At 42.7% G+C, this 17,881-nt stretch overlaps 1 protein-coding gene across 1 annotated transcript; it reads right to left on the bottom strand.

The window, feature by feature from the left end:
• Positions 1-590: 590 nt before the first annotated feature.
• Positions 591-6,577, bottom strand: LOC124672562 (DNA mismatch repair protein MSH3). Its single transcript, XM_047208772.1, has 12 exons — positions 5,657-6,577; positions 5,136-5,354; positions 4,872-5,036; positions 4,696-4,794; positions 4,269-4,520; positions 3,512-3,763; positions 3,293-3,424; positions 2,920-3,180; positions 2,758-2,829; positions 2,323-2,472; positions 1,604-2,098; positions 591-887 (listed from the first exon to the last, which is right to left on the bottom strand). The coding sequence occupies exons 1-12, from the start codon at positions 6,575-6,577 to the stop codon at positions 591-593; spliced, it is 3,315 nt and encodes a 1,104-aa protein (XP_047064728.1).
• Positions 6,578-17,881: the final 11,304 nt, after the last annotated feature.

Here is a 17,881-nt window from a genome sequence, read left to right as displayed (position 1 = left end):
AGAATATTCCGCCTTTATGAGACACACAGATGTCAAACCTGGGGTTTAAACTCTGGTGGGCTGGGGGTACAACCACCCTCCTAACCATTCAACCTCAGGCTGGTTCTCAAAATACACAATATTGATCTTTCAAAACGACATACAATATTGATGACCGGCACGAATGATAAATGCTGACCAAGGGGCGCTATCAAAAGAAAGCTACATGTTCTTCACAACGAAAAAAAAACAGCTATATGCAACACAAATGGATAGAGCGGGACAGGGTCAATGCCTGATAATTCCACTTTAAGTAAAAGGAATAAACACATCTAAAAAAATTATACTCATGAGTGCAAATTACAGCAAAATCTGAACCAAACAAAAGAGGCTAACTCCACGCGCCCGCTACACCAAGCTAACTTTGTACACATCTTTTCCCAGCGGAAAGCCTTGATCCGCGCCTCTTTCTGAAGCATCGTCAGGTTCCACCACTGGTTTCCACCCTGCTTAGAATGCTTCACTTGACAGAGTGCATGAACAGTTCGGCTCTACGGCAAATATCATCTCTGCTTTAAGTCAGATGCTAAATACTCAGTATGTGAGGAACGCTAGCCATTAATTATCTTCAAGGCAACCTCCTTCACGTTCTTTAAACAAGAGAGCACATCTGTCATGCAGTTACTGCTTTGAGCGGATGACATGTCACATAGTACCCTGCGACAGGCTTCCATCAACCCTTGGTAAGGCTGTGTGCAAACAAGACCAGCTTCTCGAGAGCTTTCACATGGTACATCTCCGGCTGACTTGTTCATTAGCCTTGGTAGCTTATTTTTCTCGCGCTCGTTCAACTCTTCTTGCAGTTTGGCTGCCATGACCGACGCCCGTTTGATACATCTTAATGGGAGCTGCAAGCACGATCAACACCCAGGAACCAAGAGGTAAGGCGAGTAACAAGGTTTAGTTTTTCATTTAAATATGTTTAAGTACACACTAGACTAACTGTTCAGACAGTGTAAAGTCGGCATGAAGAAGCTAACTGTATATTTTAAAGATTAACCAGCACATACTGAAATTAGTGAGTTATCCCTTCTAGTAGTACTAAAATAGTAAAACCACTATGACATATGATGATGCGAACCTATTCATTGTTGGCACAATTGAGACAGTAACATGTAAACTGCTACAAAGATTCTAAAGATGAACTAGGCATGCGAGCATCTCCTCCATGTAGAAGCCATTATTCAGCTACAGAAAAGGTAGCGAGGACCGAGAACATAAACTGAGTTATTTTCTTGCTTTCTTATAAATAATTATATAGCAAGAATTGCCTGCTACTCCAACACTCTTAACCTATGTCCCTATATTACTAACTTATGGACTCAGTTACAAACAAGGATCAGCCTTTCCTACTTCACCTCCTGATAGTAACCATATTGAACCTGACACATGTTGATATCCTATTATCCTCCCTGCATGCTGCTATCCATCCTAACCATGCCTACACTGGTTTTTGGAAAACATAGTGATTTGGAAAACAGGAAAACGACTCACTTGGACACCAAAAGAAGCGTGAGCCAGAACTCAAAAAAGAAACAGGACATAAAACTTGCATGTAACTAACCTGTGCAAGCAGTGCGACATTAAGACCAAAGCTTCTGTCTGAAGCTCCAGCAACAAGTTTATACAAGAAAGTAATTTCTCCAAGATCCTCTGTTTCTGTGTCAATGTCCATCTTTTCATCAGTGATTTCCAACAGCTTCCTTGTTGATAGATATGAAACATGGTACGCCCCGACAGAACCTTCAAATTCTCTCTGGATATCAAGAATTTTTGGATAATGAGTGACAAAAATGACAATGCATTTCTTCTCTTTGAGGAGATAGTGTAACGTAGCGTAAGCTATAGCAACACCATCATGCGTGCTTGTTCCACGACCAAGCTCATCAATGATAACTAGGGATCGAGATGAGCAGTTATGCAATATGTTGGAAGCTTCATTCAACTCTTCATAGAAGGTACTTGTTCCTTGTTGAATACTGTCAGATGCACCCATCCGAGTATAAACTCCATCAACAACATGCAATCTTGCTGATGAAGCTGGTACAAAGGAACCAACCTAATGAAATCAAAGCAACAAGTTTTAGAAATCACCTCAGAAAGAAAGTTTCAATCAAGGTAATATTTGATGACTATAAGCCATTAGCTGCTTGTAAAAGTACATAATGCTTCGCCAATGTTCTTGTCAACAGCGGTCAAACGACTAGCAGAAAGTTTCACATACATCCACAATGTGTTTCCAAGGAACAAGGATAGCCTAAGAGTATGGGATAAAACCTATACCTGGGCCATAATGGTAATTAGTGCAACTTGGCGAATATAGCAACTTTTGCCTCCCATATTTGGTCCTGTAACAATCTGGCAGTACTCCCCATCTGCTTGAAGGTCTGTATCATTTGGAACAAAATTGTCTCCAAGCAGGGACTCTAGAACCTAAAATCCAACAGCATACCATACCATACCACCACCGTCAAAGGTCCAAAGCTACGAAGTGTTAAGTGCAAAACTGAAGGAAAGTACTGATATGACCAAACTTCGAACACTTGATTTATTTATTTATTTGACAAAACACAAAGCCTTCAGTTTCATTTCATTGGAAAGAGAGAAGTTTTGTTACAATCCTCCTAGGAGGCCAAACAGGGGAACTGAAGGATACATCAATGCACATAAACGCTTGATGAAAGTTAGCAATAGAGTGGAGAGTGATCTAAAACTAACCGGATGACGGCCATTTTTTATGTGAATCTGACTTGCCTCGTCCTCAGGAACAAAATTAGGTTTTACATAATTCTGCAAAAATGGAGAACAGATGATGATTGATGTCAAATAGGAAAAAGGTGCATGTAAAAGGATGGACATTGGTTAAAGATAGGCTATTACATTTTGTCTTGCAAGAGTGGCAAGAGAGTATAAACAGTCCAGAGTTGCAAGAGATTCAACAGTTGCTTGAAACTGCGCATAATATTTTCCGAAATCCATAAGGAATGTATGCCATGTTGTCCTGCAGATAACTGCTAGCTCTTCCTTAGCCAGCAATAAATTGTTTAAGTTCTTCAAAATATCAGGAGTGTGGTATCTGATAGTTTTTTTGGTGCTATTTACTTTCATCCAATCTGAAGGCACCCTTCTATCTAATGGTAGCTGTAGGCACAAATAGGCAATATTATATAACATAATGGAAACTGCAAGAAATATTCTTCCCATTTGAAACTACCATATCTGAAGGTAACTGAATTGAACTAATCGACTTAACTTCGATCAAATAGGCTGTTCCAGCTATGGTTTTGTACTCCAAGTTGCGCATGCCCAGCTGCTTCCGATACTCGACAATTAAAATGTCCAGTTTTCTTTTGGCCATTTCAACAGCCACATGACCCTCGGCAACCTATGGAAGATATTTAAGTACCAGTATGATGCATCACAAAACGTAGAAGATAAAACAAGCTTGATTCATTAACAGCGAAGGATTTACCTCAGGGAACTGATCAACAGATGATATAAATAGATTTGCCATATCTCCTTGATCGGCAGCGTCTTTGTTAAGACACGACAGAAGTTTAACAGAATTAGCAAGTACAAAGGATGATGAAGCTGTACTTATTAGCCTTCTCAGCAAAGAAGAGTGGATAGTTGTATGCTGAGAAGACACAGTGTCAGTATCATCGATAACAAGCTTCTTCAGCTGCTTTCCAGCTGTCAGAATAGCTTGGATAACCCCAACAAACTGCAACGTGAAAGTATAAGCAGTTAGGCATCCATAGCACACTAGCTAATTCTTGGAACAAATAGCAAATGGAAGCTTTTGAGTTACAAATCATGATGATTCTGTGAATATCATATAAACTTGAGAGAATAATTCCATGATAAAGCAGTCACAAGAATGTAGTCTAGATGCTGAAAAGAGAAGGTAATAAAAGGACCGGGCTGAGCAGATTATGGTTCATGCAGAGAACACAAACACAGAGCATGTCAAAAACTTCTTTTATGTGACACATATTTAAGTAGCCAAAAAAAAAAGTGACACATATATGAATCTAGACACATTTTATCCTACATTTTGTCTAAATCTGCGACAAGTATTTAGGGCCGGAGGGGGAGTAACACATTTTAATATAACGGAAAAGAAACCACTAGCAAGTATGACATGCCACTTTTGAAATGAGCAATCAAAATCAGGGCCATGGTTCCGGTCTAAACTCAATTTGAACAACGAAATGAATATATTTGACCTCTTTAGATGTGGCTCTGCAGTGAAAAATCCTTGTTATTCCTCTCTGAGAATCAAGTGATCTTCCAAGCATTGTTAAAACAGATGAAAGAATGGTGCTCAGATCACTTCGCACCAAAGCTGTGCAGCACCCATCCTCTTCACCATGCAGAATGCTAACCGAATCTTGCCGTGATCCCATCGATTCAGAGATCTCAGAAACCGCATCGTGACGAGCACGTATTAGATTTCTATCACATAAAGGGTGAGTCAACTGCAAGAACACCACAAGAAGCACGTGTTAGGTTTCTATCACATAAGGGGCAAGTCAACTGCAAGAACACCAAAAGATCAAGAAGACATGAATGATTTAGTTGGCATAATGAGAATAGCTGTTTGGTTTGTCAGTGCAATTTCTTTTGTTTAAGCGAAATGATACAGCATCTTACCCAGTGTCTAAACAGTCTAGATCCAAAAGCTGTACATGTGTTGTTCATAGTTCGGAACAAAGACCCTTCTGTTGAACCATCTGAGTTGTTCTTCAATACCTGAAAGCATACAGGTGTTACCCCATAAATCATAAATAGAATAAAGGAGAATATCAAGGTGTTAGAGAAGAACATACCTCAAGTTGTTGAAGAGCATTTGCTGATAGAGACATTTCAGTATTAGCACTAAATGGCCGAAACGAAGAACCAAAGCAGATTAGCCTTGCCATACCGAAACCCTTGAGATAGCGAACGCTCAACGCCATTGCTTGTACAACTAGCTTTGGCATAGCCATGACACCCTACATGAACAAATGGAACTTATTAAACTAAAACTACAAGATGGGGCGACAGTTAGTTACCTAAATTCCATTTGTAATAGTTAAGAAGGTTGGCAGTACCTCGATCCCATGAAGATTGTTGTTGTCGATACCATGAGGATTGGTGTCAGCTTCATTCATTAGTATTATCTGATTATTGCTTTCAATGGTCGGTGAGCTGGCATCCATCTCCTCAAACAGAGACAGAAGTTCAGCTAAAGCGCCACCCTCACCAAAACATGCCAGCGGGGTGCACTCAACCCGGACATTAGAGGCGGATCCCGCATATGCCCTCATCAGCTAGAAAGTAAGTGGAGGAACATACCAACCAGAGGATGAGCATTGAGCAATATAAGACTGGAAGAGTAGAAAAAAAAAGAAGCAAACAAAGCTAATTGTAGGAGCAATATCTCAAGTGGGTGTTAATGAACAAGCTATCATACTTTATGGTGGAACTGGAGAGTGGTAAATGCATAACTATTACAGCCAAAGCTAGAGTGAGACCAGTGATTGTTTGTGGCCTTCAAAGCCTATCAAGCCACACAAGGAATAAACTTAACAAAGTTTCACACACCATCAGTTCATCACCAAACAAATGATACCTTCTCCGTGGCGAATGAGAGTGGGGTGCCGAGTATGACCTCGACGGGCGCCAAGTCAAGCAGCACGGCCTCGAGGCCGCTCCTAGAGGCACCGTCCATGAACTCCCCGTGGACGACCTCACCGGTGGACACCTCGACGGCGACCAGCCCGACCTTGACCACGAACCCCTCCCTCCCCACCGTGTCCACCTCCCTGTCGACGACGCACACGAGGTACCTGCTCCCCTCCTCGGGGTCGCCGCCGCCCTCCATCTCCCCCGCCGCGGCCTCGATGGTGGCGCGCGTGTAGACGGCCGACAGCTCCCGCGCGAACGGGGCCGCGGACGTGGAAGCCGCGGCGGCCGCCTTGATTGCGGCGGTCTCGGTCTGTCGGACGACGCCGACCCGGTGGCCGGCGTCGACGAGGCGGCGGACGTGGAAGGCGAGGCGGAAGGTGGGGACGCTGGCGGTGAGGAAGCTGCGGTCGGGGTGGGCGACGATGCCGAGGACGGCGGCGGCGGCGGCGGCGTCGTCGCCGAAGAAGCGGAAGCGGTAGCCGACCTCGACCATGAGCAGGATGCCCGGGTGGCGCGCCTTGAGGGCTGCCACCTGCTGCTCCAGCGGGGTGTAGCCCCGGGTGGCGGCGGCGGGGGCGGCGGTAGGGTTCGGGCCCGGGGGCGGCGGGTCGAGGAGCCTGCGGCGGACGGCGTCGGGGTTGGGATTGGGTTTGGGTTTCTTGGCGGGGGGTTTGGGGGAGCGGGAGAGGGCGCGCGCGCGCTTGGCGGGGGAGAAGGAGGCGACGGTGGACGGGGAGGGTTTAGGGGGAGGAGGAGGAGGAGGGTTGGGCGGCTGGGCTTGGGTGGAGGTGGAGGTGGAGGGCGGGGGCGGGGGCTTGGGGGAGAAGAAGCGGGAGAGCACCTGCTGCTTCGGCTGCTTGGCCATGGCGGTGGGGGTGGGGGTGGGCGGGGCGCGGGAAATGGGGGCTGGCGCGAGGTGGGGGAAAGGGTTTTGGGGAGGTGCGGCGGTCGCCGTTCGGTCGGTTCAGACTTCAGAGTTCAGACTCGACTCAGACTCTGAGCGGCGGTTTGCACAAAAATAACCCAAAAGTGAAAGAAAAGCACAAACTGACCCTCCGGCGAAACTATTTCACCCATCTAACCCTTTTGTGTGGCGCCTATGCGAGGGGAGCCACACTGCACTGTGTGGCGCCCATGAGATGGGCGCCACACATCTTGCATGCGTGGCGTGCATGAGCGTGCGTGGCGTACAGCTGCCAACGTGGAAGCATGTGTGGTGCCCATGGCAAGGGCGCCACACTACTCTTTATTAATAAACGTTGTCTAGAGCTGACAGAACATAGTGGTAGCTTAGTTGGATGAACCCTTTGGTGCAAACCTATAGGTCTTGAGTTCAAACCCCCAAACCACTTGATTTTATTTTTTCTTTTTAAAATTATGCTAGACATTGTAGTATGTTCTAAAATATAGAACCCAGCTCCGTATTGTTTTTAAAACTTTTTTTATCATTTTTTAAATCATTGTAGGAGTCCAAAATAAAACATACTGCCTCCTATTTGTTTTATGGATACACATGTACATAGTGTGGCGGATCTGCTTATTAGAGAAACAAACGCAAGCTAAATCATTGCTATTAATTTATCATAGGATGCATATATATATGAAGTCATCAAACCAAACCTTTGTGAAGCAAACCTTTGTGTACAGAAATGTGTCCCTATGCCTTGGCGAGCCGTGGATGGACAGTGTACAGATTTTGGCAAGCTTAGTGCGTACAGAAATGCACATTGTGGTTCAGCGGATCCTACAACATACCGAGTTTGCTCAAATGTGTATATGTTGTGGAGAAGGAGAAATCCAAAGCCGAGTAGTTCTGTCTCCCTCTCACGGTGTATGGTTCTCTAGTTCAATCTTGAGATATTTTTGTAGTGCCACACTCAGTTTTTCTCCCTTAACCAATTTGCGTGGTTTACCATGCAAGACGTACTCATACTCAGTTTTTATTGCTCCAGAACGTATGTATTAATGTACAAAACCTTTGTGAAGCAAACTAACGTTAGTGTACATCAATATATACTTCTAATTGCAAGATTTTAATTGATCCTGAAACTATAACTTAACTTCTAATTGCAAGCAATAAAATCTTAACTATCCTAATCTTAACGGAATGTTAGTGTTGCAAGCAATAGAACAAGAATTCTCTGACTATCCTGATAATCCGCATCTTCCCGTGAGGTTATCTCATGAACCATTTACTAGCCATACGAAGAGTCGATCCTTTTGAAGCAATAAAATCTTCGTGGCCTTGATTTTGCATATATAGATACAACTTCCGTGTATCACACAAAGATTTGGTTTGATGACTTCATATATACTAGATGATTTCCCCGCGCGTTGCGGCGGACATAGTAGCAAAATGTTTGACTGCAATAAAATTTGAAACATATGTGAATCATATCACAAATGAGGTTAACCAAATTTCTCATCGCCGTAAGTAGGGATTACTTTACCATTTCACTGTGAAGTGAAGTATACACGTGGTTTCTGATCATGTCTAGACTACGGATTCTGAACTTCTGTCAGACATTTCATGCATGCATGGACTAAACAGATTAATTTGTAGAGAAAATGGTATGGGCCAGATACTCAAAACCATTGATTTGCTTGTTTTGGTCTTGATTCTGCAGCATATCACAGTCCTTGTCATCTGCAAAAGGGAAACAAAATACATGATTGTTTTTGAAAAAAAGACACTGCTAGGGTATATCTATTAGTACAATATTTACTATTGCTGTTGTTGAGAAAATTAAATAAGCAGGCCTGGCTCATCCCCCGCTAATCTGCAAACGGAAAACACAACTATGATTAGAGCAACCCAAAAACTAATAGCAATGGTTTAGCTTGCGTTTGTTTCTCTAATAAATAGATCGGCCACGATATGTACATGTGTATCCATTAAAACAAATAGGAGGCAGTATGTTTTATTTTGAACTCCTACAATGATTTAAAAAAATGATAAAAAAGTTTTAAAAACAATACGGAGCTGGGTTCTATATTTTAGAACATACTACAATGTCTAGCATAATTTTAAAAAGAAAAAATAAAATCAAGTGCTTTGGGGGTTTGAACTCAAGACCTATAGGTTTGCACCAAAGGGTTCATCCAACTAAGCTACCACTATGTTCTGTCAGCTCTAGACAACGTTTATTAATAAAGAGTAGTGTGGCGCCCTTGCCATGGGCGCCACACATGCTTCCATGTTGGCAGCTGTACGCCACGCAAGCAAGATGTGTGGCGCCCATCTCATGGGCGCCACACAGTGCAGTGTGGCTCCCCTCGCATAGGCGCCACACAAAAGGGTTAGATGGGTGAAATAGTTTTGCCGGAGGGTCAGTCTGTGCTTTTCTTTCACTTTTGGGTTATTTTTGTGCAAATCGCCACTCTGAGCCTCCATAGACTTGGAAGTAAAAAAAGACTAATAAACATAGATTTCAGATATAACAATAATAAACTACCAAATGTAGCATTGTCGTTGATACTCTAACAAGATGATAGGCCGATAATTCGCCTACAAGGGCAACTTCTTTGTGGGGATGAAATCTAGTCATGTGAATATCTTTGTTCTACCACGCAGTATCGTTTGTGTCCGAAAAATCACCGCTATAGAACTCCCACTCGAATCTATTTTTCCGCAATGCTTTTTTTATGAAGAGAATAATTACCAAGATGATATTAAATACATTCAACCTTTGCGACAACATAAAGAGGGTATAGCCATCAAGGATACACACAACCAAAAATAATAAATAAAGAAAGAAAGGGAAAAAGAAAACCCACGGGGAGGATTAGAGGCTCGCAGCATGAACAAACCACCACTATTGATAACACCTAGATTTAGAGAAATGTTATCCAAAGCGACGCCTCTAGGAAGCGCAAGCGTTATAGTTGCCCTATCTAGCCACCACAGTCAAATCATGGGTTTTCACTCGGAGAGGTCCAATCTCCAAAGAATGCCTCCAACGAGGAAATGACTTTCAGTGCTAGGTACAACCAATGAAGACTAGGCTTAGAGTTTTTACCGTGAAAAGTATGAGATGGGGCTCAAGAATCATCACCAACAACGAAGTCACCATGTGTTGCCGCCTCCACTTGCAGGAATACCATTGTAATTCACCAATTCTATGGTCCATAGTCATCACATGCATAATTTTAAGTGGTCATCTCCATACAAACGAACTGCATACCCGCAACGACTAGCGAATCAATATCTTCTCCCCAAACTCTGCAACTACTCCCTTGGACAACCCCCTACAGTAAGTGGTCTCGACTCGACATGAGCACGCGGGATGATACCTTCATAGCCTAGCTGATCTTCAAACATGTCGCTTTGATAACCCCATGTCAACACCTTCGTAAACACGTAGGTGACGTGTCGACGAACCGAAGGTGTCGATATTATGAGGTCGCCAATTGCCCAAGCGCGCAGCCTTCTACGACGTCGACGATGTATCCACATCAGAGACCTGTGTGCGGTGACCCAACAAACCACTGCATGTTGTAGTATACAAGTCGTTGATATGACATTCATGAAGGGGCTTCTTCACAAATATCACATCCCTCAGAGTGGTACAACAGAAACATTGCAGGTCATAACACTTCACATATATTACAAATATGGTTCTTAACAAGTTGGCATTCTCACAGGTCCGATGAGAACACCCTAAGATCTTACTTAAGTGTCATTACAACTTCAAACTAAAAGTAGACATGACAAGCTCAGCAGCTTAACTTATTTAAGTAAGTCACTACGTTGCTCGGCTCCGACATGTCTAAGGTAGGTCTCTACTCCTCTTAGTTCATCTGGTGTTCCTATGCACACCATTTGTTTGTGCTGGCATGCTATAATTGATGTATGTACTTGTTTGCTAGGTTGTACTGGTCCTAACTGCTCCCATGGTTCCATCTGGAGACTGTGATGCTATTGGTTGCCATGCTACTATACTGCTAGGATGTGTTGTTGCTTAACTGAAGCATTAGTCATTAGCTAAGCTTCCCAGTAATCGCTTGTCACCAATTAGTGAGTGGTGATGCTTACTGGTGTATGCTTTTCATCTAGTACTTGTGCCTTGTGGTGCTACCGGTGCTATGCCAGTGACACTTGTGTATGCTCTGTAAATGATTTATGATACTCTTGCTTGCAGTAATTATCTGGCAAAAAGTATTTGATAGCCTGGTTGCTTTACTGAATCTTTGGCTTCAGTAGGATAACCTGTGCATGTCATGTTGTTGCTTTGTGATGGTTTAATGTCAAATATACTTGATGAACCATGTATTGGTAGTGATTCAGTTGTATTCAAATGTACTTATTTGATTTCCATGATGAATTGGAATTACATACATGTCTGAACCTCTTTAGGTAATGAGGACTAGCTTGCCTATGTGGCTTGCTTGCTTGATTGGCTTGTGATGTGACCTCAGTAGCTTACTACTAACAGTGGTTGCAAAGTAAATTGGCTAACTGGTTGGTTTTGATGAAAATAACAATATCCACAGTTGGGAATCATGTATATGAATGCCCTGTGGTATTCTTTTGATGAAAAATGGGTATTACCAATGGTTTTGTACACCAAGTGGTGCTAGGTAATTTAGTTGGTCACTATATTGGTTTATCTAGATACTTTGGATAGCTGGGTACTTGGGTTTACTTGTGCATGTCCAGTTACTAGATTCACTAGCACTAGTCTGGCCTCTCTCTTACTAGCATCACTTGGTCTATACCAAGTGATGATTAACCCTATGGAGCATCTGCTCCACACCAAGTGTGTGTATGAGCATGCTTATGATGGATTGGATCCTTGGATCCTTTCCGGTATGAGTTATACCTTGCTCCAGCTCCTAGATGGTTTCTTTTTGTTGATGAAGTGCTTTTGCTGGTTGATTTGATCGACTGGCCTTCACCTCCTAGCTCCTGGATGATCTTGATCTATGTCACCATGATCTACTGCTTGGTTTGGTTTGGGTTGAATGGATGAACTAGATGAATGTGGCCTGATGTGGTGTTCTTGTTGGTGATATTGCTTTTCTTGTGAAGTTCATCTCTATCTACTTGTTATTGTGCTATTTATAGCATCAATGGATGCTCTGTTTGGTCGACAACACACCCTTGGATGTGTGTTGTGGTGTCCTGCCCTGGTTTCACCCTTGTGTGTGTCATGGTAAAAGATCTATGGCTCACTTTGCTTTGGTTGGGACTTGATCCCCCAGCCAATGCTTATCCTCCCATTTTCTCCTTATTTTTACTGTTCAAGTGGCTTTGACACTTGTTACTGGACAATCTGGTTCTTTTCCTTTATATGTTGCAGGTTTCAATTTGATCAAGAAATGGAGAAGCTCAAATGAAGATTTTAGAAGACTTAGTGTAGAAAAATATTCCATGTTATAATCTTCTTTTTATTTACTTATTTCTGGTTCGTATTTGCTCCTATTTATTATAATATCAAGGAATTATGTAAAGACGATGTAATATGTGTGTTGAATCAATAAAACTCAAGTTTTTCTTATGAGCTATTTGTAATTCTTATAATTAATTTATGTAATGTGTTGTATAAATGCTATATTAGTTTGAGTTATGAATAATGAATTCATTTGAATTATTGTTTACTTATATTCATTTTTGTTTGAAATTCAAATTCAAATGCCAATTAAAATTTCTCTCCAAAACCCTAGTTTCAAAAGATATCATGTCGAAATTTATAGCACTCTCATCTCTCTAACCCTAATAGCAACGAGAGAGAAACCTCGATCCCTCTTAGGTTTTATGCAATTAAGCGCGAAAATTTCCCCCGTTTTGCGATGAATGCACAACACTTTTTCTAAATCTACCCCGCGTTTGTCCTAAGTTCTGGGATGTTACACTGTGCATGGAGGATCAGGGGCAAGAAGCGGCGTCCTCGGGGGCACCAACCATCCGGAATCATGAGACGGCAACCATAACGCGTTGCCAACAGGCAATTGGTAGAGCTAACACAACCAAACATGATCCAACGAGATCCAGCAACAAGACATGGCCACGTGACCTCTGAGTGGGTCACCGATGCGATTTAGGGTAGGAGGTCGAGGAAGAAGTAGCCAAGCCAACCCTCAAGTCGCTGCTAGAGCATCAGCACTGCCTTCCACTGACGAGTCCCAGGGCCGCCACCCCGAAACCACCACCCTTGGCCACCAACACCCGACACGCAGTGACTACCACCAATAGAGGACACCCCGCCACGGCGGCCATGGCTGCAGTGGCGGTAGGGAGCGACGCAAGGGGGCGAGCAAACCTCTATCACTCCGGCAACGATAGCTCGTATGTTGTAATATGAAAACCTATCACTTTGGGGTTGGATGGGCTACCGCCAAGTGGTTTGGCGGTGTCACCATGTTACCGCCGTGGGCTTTGGCGGTGTCACCATGTTACCGCAGTGGGCTTTGGCGGTATGACCATGGTACCGCCAACATAAGGTAGTCCATTCAACCCTACCACCAGACGGTGTGGCAGTAGTAAAAAAGATAGTCCTTCTATCGAAAAAAACATGGCGTAGTTTTATCTAAATTTAAATGTATCTAGACGTGATTTACTACACAGATACATCTAAAGTTAGACAAACTCGCGACATCCTTTTAAAACGAAGGGAACAGAACCACTTGGAAACTTGAAAATGATTTATTTTGGTATAAAGTTTCGTGAGAAGATTAGATTTTTCGCTCCGGTCCATTCCCATGTGGCACCCCAAGCTGCATGTAAATTTGATCGAATCGTTTTGTACTAGATGGACATGCGAGCTTCACCTCATCGCCTACAATACGTTTTGGCATCCACCTACAGTAAGTCTTGACACTGGTAGAAAGGAACAGAAATCCTACGAGATTTTAGATAGGTGTGATCACTACTATTTATAAGCAGAGGTTTGCTACATACCATTAACTTAAAACTTTGGGAGGATATACTATTTACATGATTAGCTTGCAGCTTCCCGTCCTTAGATGAAATGAGTTGTAGACTTGTAGCTCGGGGGAAGCTGGAAGCATACTTCCAGAAACCTTAGTATTAACGTTCAACTAATCACTCATTTCTTGAATTAGAATCCTTAAATATTCATGTGAGATAGGGGTCTAGGTCGGTGTTTATTATGCAACCAGCGAGAATATCATGAAATGCTAATTGTATGCTAAATAAACATCAAACAACTGGTCTCAACTAAGATAGCCCCTTCCACGACAAAACAACAAAACATATCGAATTTGTATGAATCATGTTTTTGACTCAAAACTATGAATCATGTTTTAACCCAAAACTACCAAGAAAAAATGGACGATCATCATTTTCTTCTTTGCTGCTATTATGTCAATGGACAACAATAAAATGTGGCCTAAATGAAAACATGGGACATTACACCCCCTTCCTTCAGAGAACAAACCTCACTCTCTAATAATGAATGAAAGATTAAGCAACTATATGTACATCAACTCATGCAAAACAACAAAAACAAAACTGCCTACATAGTGGAGCTCTATGCTTTGCACTCTTGGCTAAATTCTACGACCTATTAGACCAATAAACAAAAACTGCTCCATGCTTTCTCTTCCCAAAACAATGATTACCGGAACACTGCATTCATGCTCCAACATTAGATAGCATCCTTTCCATAGACGCGCAAGACGAACGTGAATGGATCACGAACAAAACTTAAGTGGTCATTCAATGGAGACAACATACTGTACACCTTCAAATGCATGGCGTCCATATCTTGTACGTTGGCACATCATACGTTGGCCAAAAGTAAATGTTGTATGTGAATTTTCTAAAATTTAGTTATTCTATTTGAGTGTGCTACATAGTACATATGTACTTGTACATGATTGAAAGTATAGAGATGGTAAACCTAGGGGGGTTAATAGGTTTCTACAGATTTTAATTCTTTTTTTTGCAATATTAGGCTTTGCGGAATATAAAGGTGAGCCTAATGCAAACTAAGTGAAACAACCTATATGAGGATACAACTAACTCGAGCACGAAGGCTCTTACAGGCAGTTAAATCACAAGTAAGGAGTTCGGTTAGAGATAACCGATAGCACGCGGAGACGAGGATGTATTCCCGTGTTCCCTTCCTTTGCAAGAAGGTACGTCACGTTTGGAGGGGTGGAGGTCCCACGAAGGATTCCCCACGCCACGAAGGCTCGCCCTATTCTCCGGAGCCTATCCCACGAAAGAATAGCTCACTCACTTGTGGTAGACTTTGAGGTAGCCTCCAAACCTTCACAATCTTGCCCGGAGCAAATCCACAGCCCGGATGCTTCCGGACCACTATTGCCCACCTAGGGTTTCCAAGGAACCCTAGAGAGCAAGCTTCTTCTTGATGAATACAAGGGGGAATGAGATTTTGCTTGGTAGAACAGTAGATCGGGTCCTCCTCTATCGTTTCCCCGGAGGGATTTGAGTTTGGGTGGAGGAGGAGGGAGATCTGAGGCTTTTGGTGTTTCTAGTAATGGAGTATGTGAGAGAGAGCTCAAGAACAGCTTGTAGTGTAGTGCCTAACTGTTCAGAGGTAGGAGAAGGGCTATTTATAGTGTTCTTCGAAATATGACCGTTGGTCACTTGCCACATCAGCTTTTCTTCCGACAGTCCCGGTCAACCGGACCACAGACCGGAGTGTCCGGTCCAGAGGCCGGTCGGACCAGATCAGGGACCGGACCAGCCGCTCCAAACCGGTCGGCAGGCCGGACCCCGACCGGGGTCACTTTGCGTCGTCCAGGAGGTCATCCGGTTGGCGCCCGGTTGGCGACCGGTTGACCGGTCGGCACGCCGGGCCCGCCGGTTGGGAGGCCGGCTGACCGGAGCTAGTCCGGCGCATGGTGGGCGCCCGGTTGGCGACCGGCTGACCGGTTGGTAGGCCGGCTGACCGGGCGGCAGGCCGGATTCCTACTGTAGACCCCTTTTTGATTGTTGTTGAAATGGGGGGTCTCCTTTAGCCTTCTTGTTCCTTTGATACACCATTTATACCTCTTTGCCTAATACCTGAGATTATCCTTATAAACATGTATTAGGCCAAATACTCTAGCATGGTGTCATTGTTACCAAAATAATGGATAAGGGTAAAATACCCTTACAATCTCCCCCTTTTTGGTATACGATGACAAACCGAGATAGAGTCATATATAGATAGTATGATAAGCTTTAAACCTTGATTCCATATAAGATATTGAGACGGCTCCCCCATAAAGTGTGCACTTGGAGAATTTGCGTTTGAATGCAAAGTGCAACACTAGTGGATCATGAGAAGCTCCCCAATATCTTTAGGAAACAAGCATGGTATGGAGATGTGCATATCAAGATATATAAGCATAGCACACATAATCATCCTAACATAGAGTAGCACACATAATAGTCGTCCATACACGAATTATTCGAAGTAGCAAATAGTTCTTGAGAAATCAAAGCAAATAAGCACAAGCCATATAAGAATCAAATAAAGCAACACCCATGTCTTGTGACAATCAAAGAACCACGTGGTCCTAGACTCTACTCTCTTCTCCCCCTTTGGCATCGGAACACCCAAAAGGCGAAGAAAAGAGGAGAGATGCTAGCGCACCCATCAATAGAACTCATGCCCAGCGGAATAGGAGCTCTCGCCATCATCACGCGCAGCCGCGTCCGTATCACCTTCATCCTCGTCATCATCATCATCAGCAGCAGGGGCACTAGCAGTCCTAGGAGGAAGGCCACCATGAGCATACATGGAGAGGTCGAAGTTCTGGAGCATCTCATCGATAATGGTAGGCATCTCCCAAGCAGGTGCAACCACAGGCTCCATCTCAGGGCCAGAAGGAGGGACAGGGATATTCCTTGCAGCCATGAACTCATTTTGTCGCCTCCGTGTCTCCTGATTCAAAGCAAGACTTTGATGTGCAACATCATTGGTATTTGTAATATCCCAGGATCTGGGGTTACAAAATAGAGGAAACAGATGTGTGCATTGCATTCATGCATAGAAAATCCGGGGAATTTTCGCGCTTTAAAGTAAAACAGTCACAAGAATCGAAGTTTCACTTGACCTTGATGGAATTGAAGTAGATCATCAAGTCCAAGTGATATAAACCTCAATGTGACCTTTTCTAAAACCTTGTTTTGGGAAAAGATGATTTGATCTAAGGGGTTAGATCAAATGGAATTAAAACCAACACAAGAACATATTAAACAAGGATCAACTACTTGATCTTATTAAAGATCATAATATGGTATTCCTTGCCATAACATATGAACATCTATTCAATTGGAAATCAAGTATCAATAAAATGGAGAAACTATTCTTAACTTATCTTTTCCATGTCTTAAACAAACAAATAGTCCTACCATGAACCTCATGGTATTTCTTGAACTAAACTCTTGAACTTAACACCAACAAAAGCTTATCATTAAACCCTAGAAATGGGAGAGGTATATAACCATTAAAGAGATAAGAAGCACACTCTAAAGTATTAACACTTAAAAGTTAAGCAACTACCTTGAGGTACAATTGAATTCACTTTAAAACTAAATATCAAATATAGCAAAACACAAGGACCTAAGTGCATAAAAGCCACACCTTCTGATTTCAATCATAACTTATTAAATATGTGGAATATCACAAAACTAAATTCGTTTACATTACGAATTATAGTTCAAACTATTTGAATAAAATAAACTATGAGTATTTTGAAACTCATATGATCATGCCTTGGTGAAATCAAACATCACCATTCAAAATTGGGGTATAATCCTTATCTTTGACATTTTGATCCCAATAATAATATAAATACAATCACATATGATATAGTGACTCAACCACAAGCATAAAATCATTCACAAGATATTTAGTAACAAAAGCCACTTGGCTATCCAAAAATAAATCACATGAGAGGATAATCTCAATGCCACATAGGATGAAAATATCTACATAGCTTGAATCCTAAGCTATGCCACCTCATGCTTAAAGGATTGCTATGGATGAGAGCATGACAACCAAGAACCTTATTCATCAATTTAAAGCAAGAGTCATCCACCCATGTGTCATGTTACTAGAGCATGCCCAAGCCTATAAAAGGAGCATCACACTTCATCCATTTCATCATCTTGCACCTTGATGCAAGAAGACAAACACATTGAGCCACTCCATAAAATAGTTAGGATCAAGATGAAGCAGCTAGGAGG

Source organism: Lolium rigidum, chromosome 7 (assembly GCF_022539505.1).
Source record: "Lolium rigidum isolate FL_2022 chromosome 7, APGP_CSIRO_Lrig_0.1, whole genome shotgun sequence".
Lineage (NCBI taxonomy): Eukaryota > Viridiplantae > Streptophyta > Magnoliopsida > Poales > Poaceae > Lolium > Lolium rigidum.
Note: the sequence above shows the minus strand (reverse complement) of the source record. Positions and strands in the feature narration are given on the sequence as shown.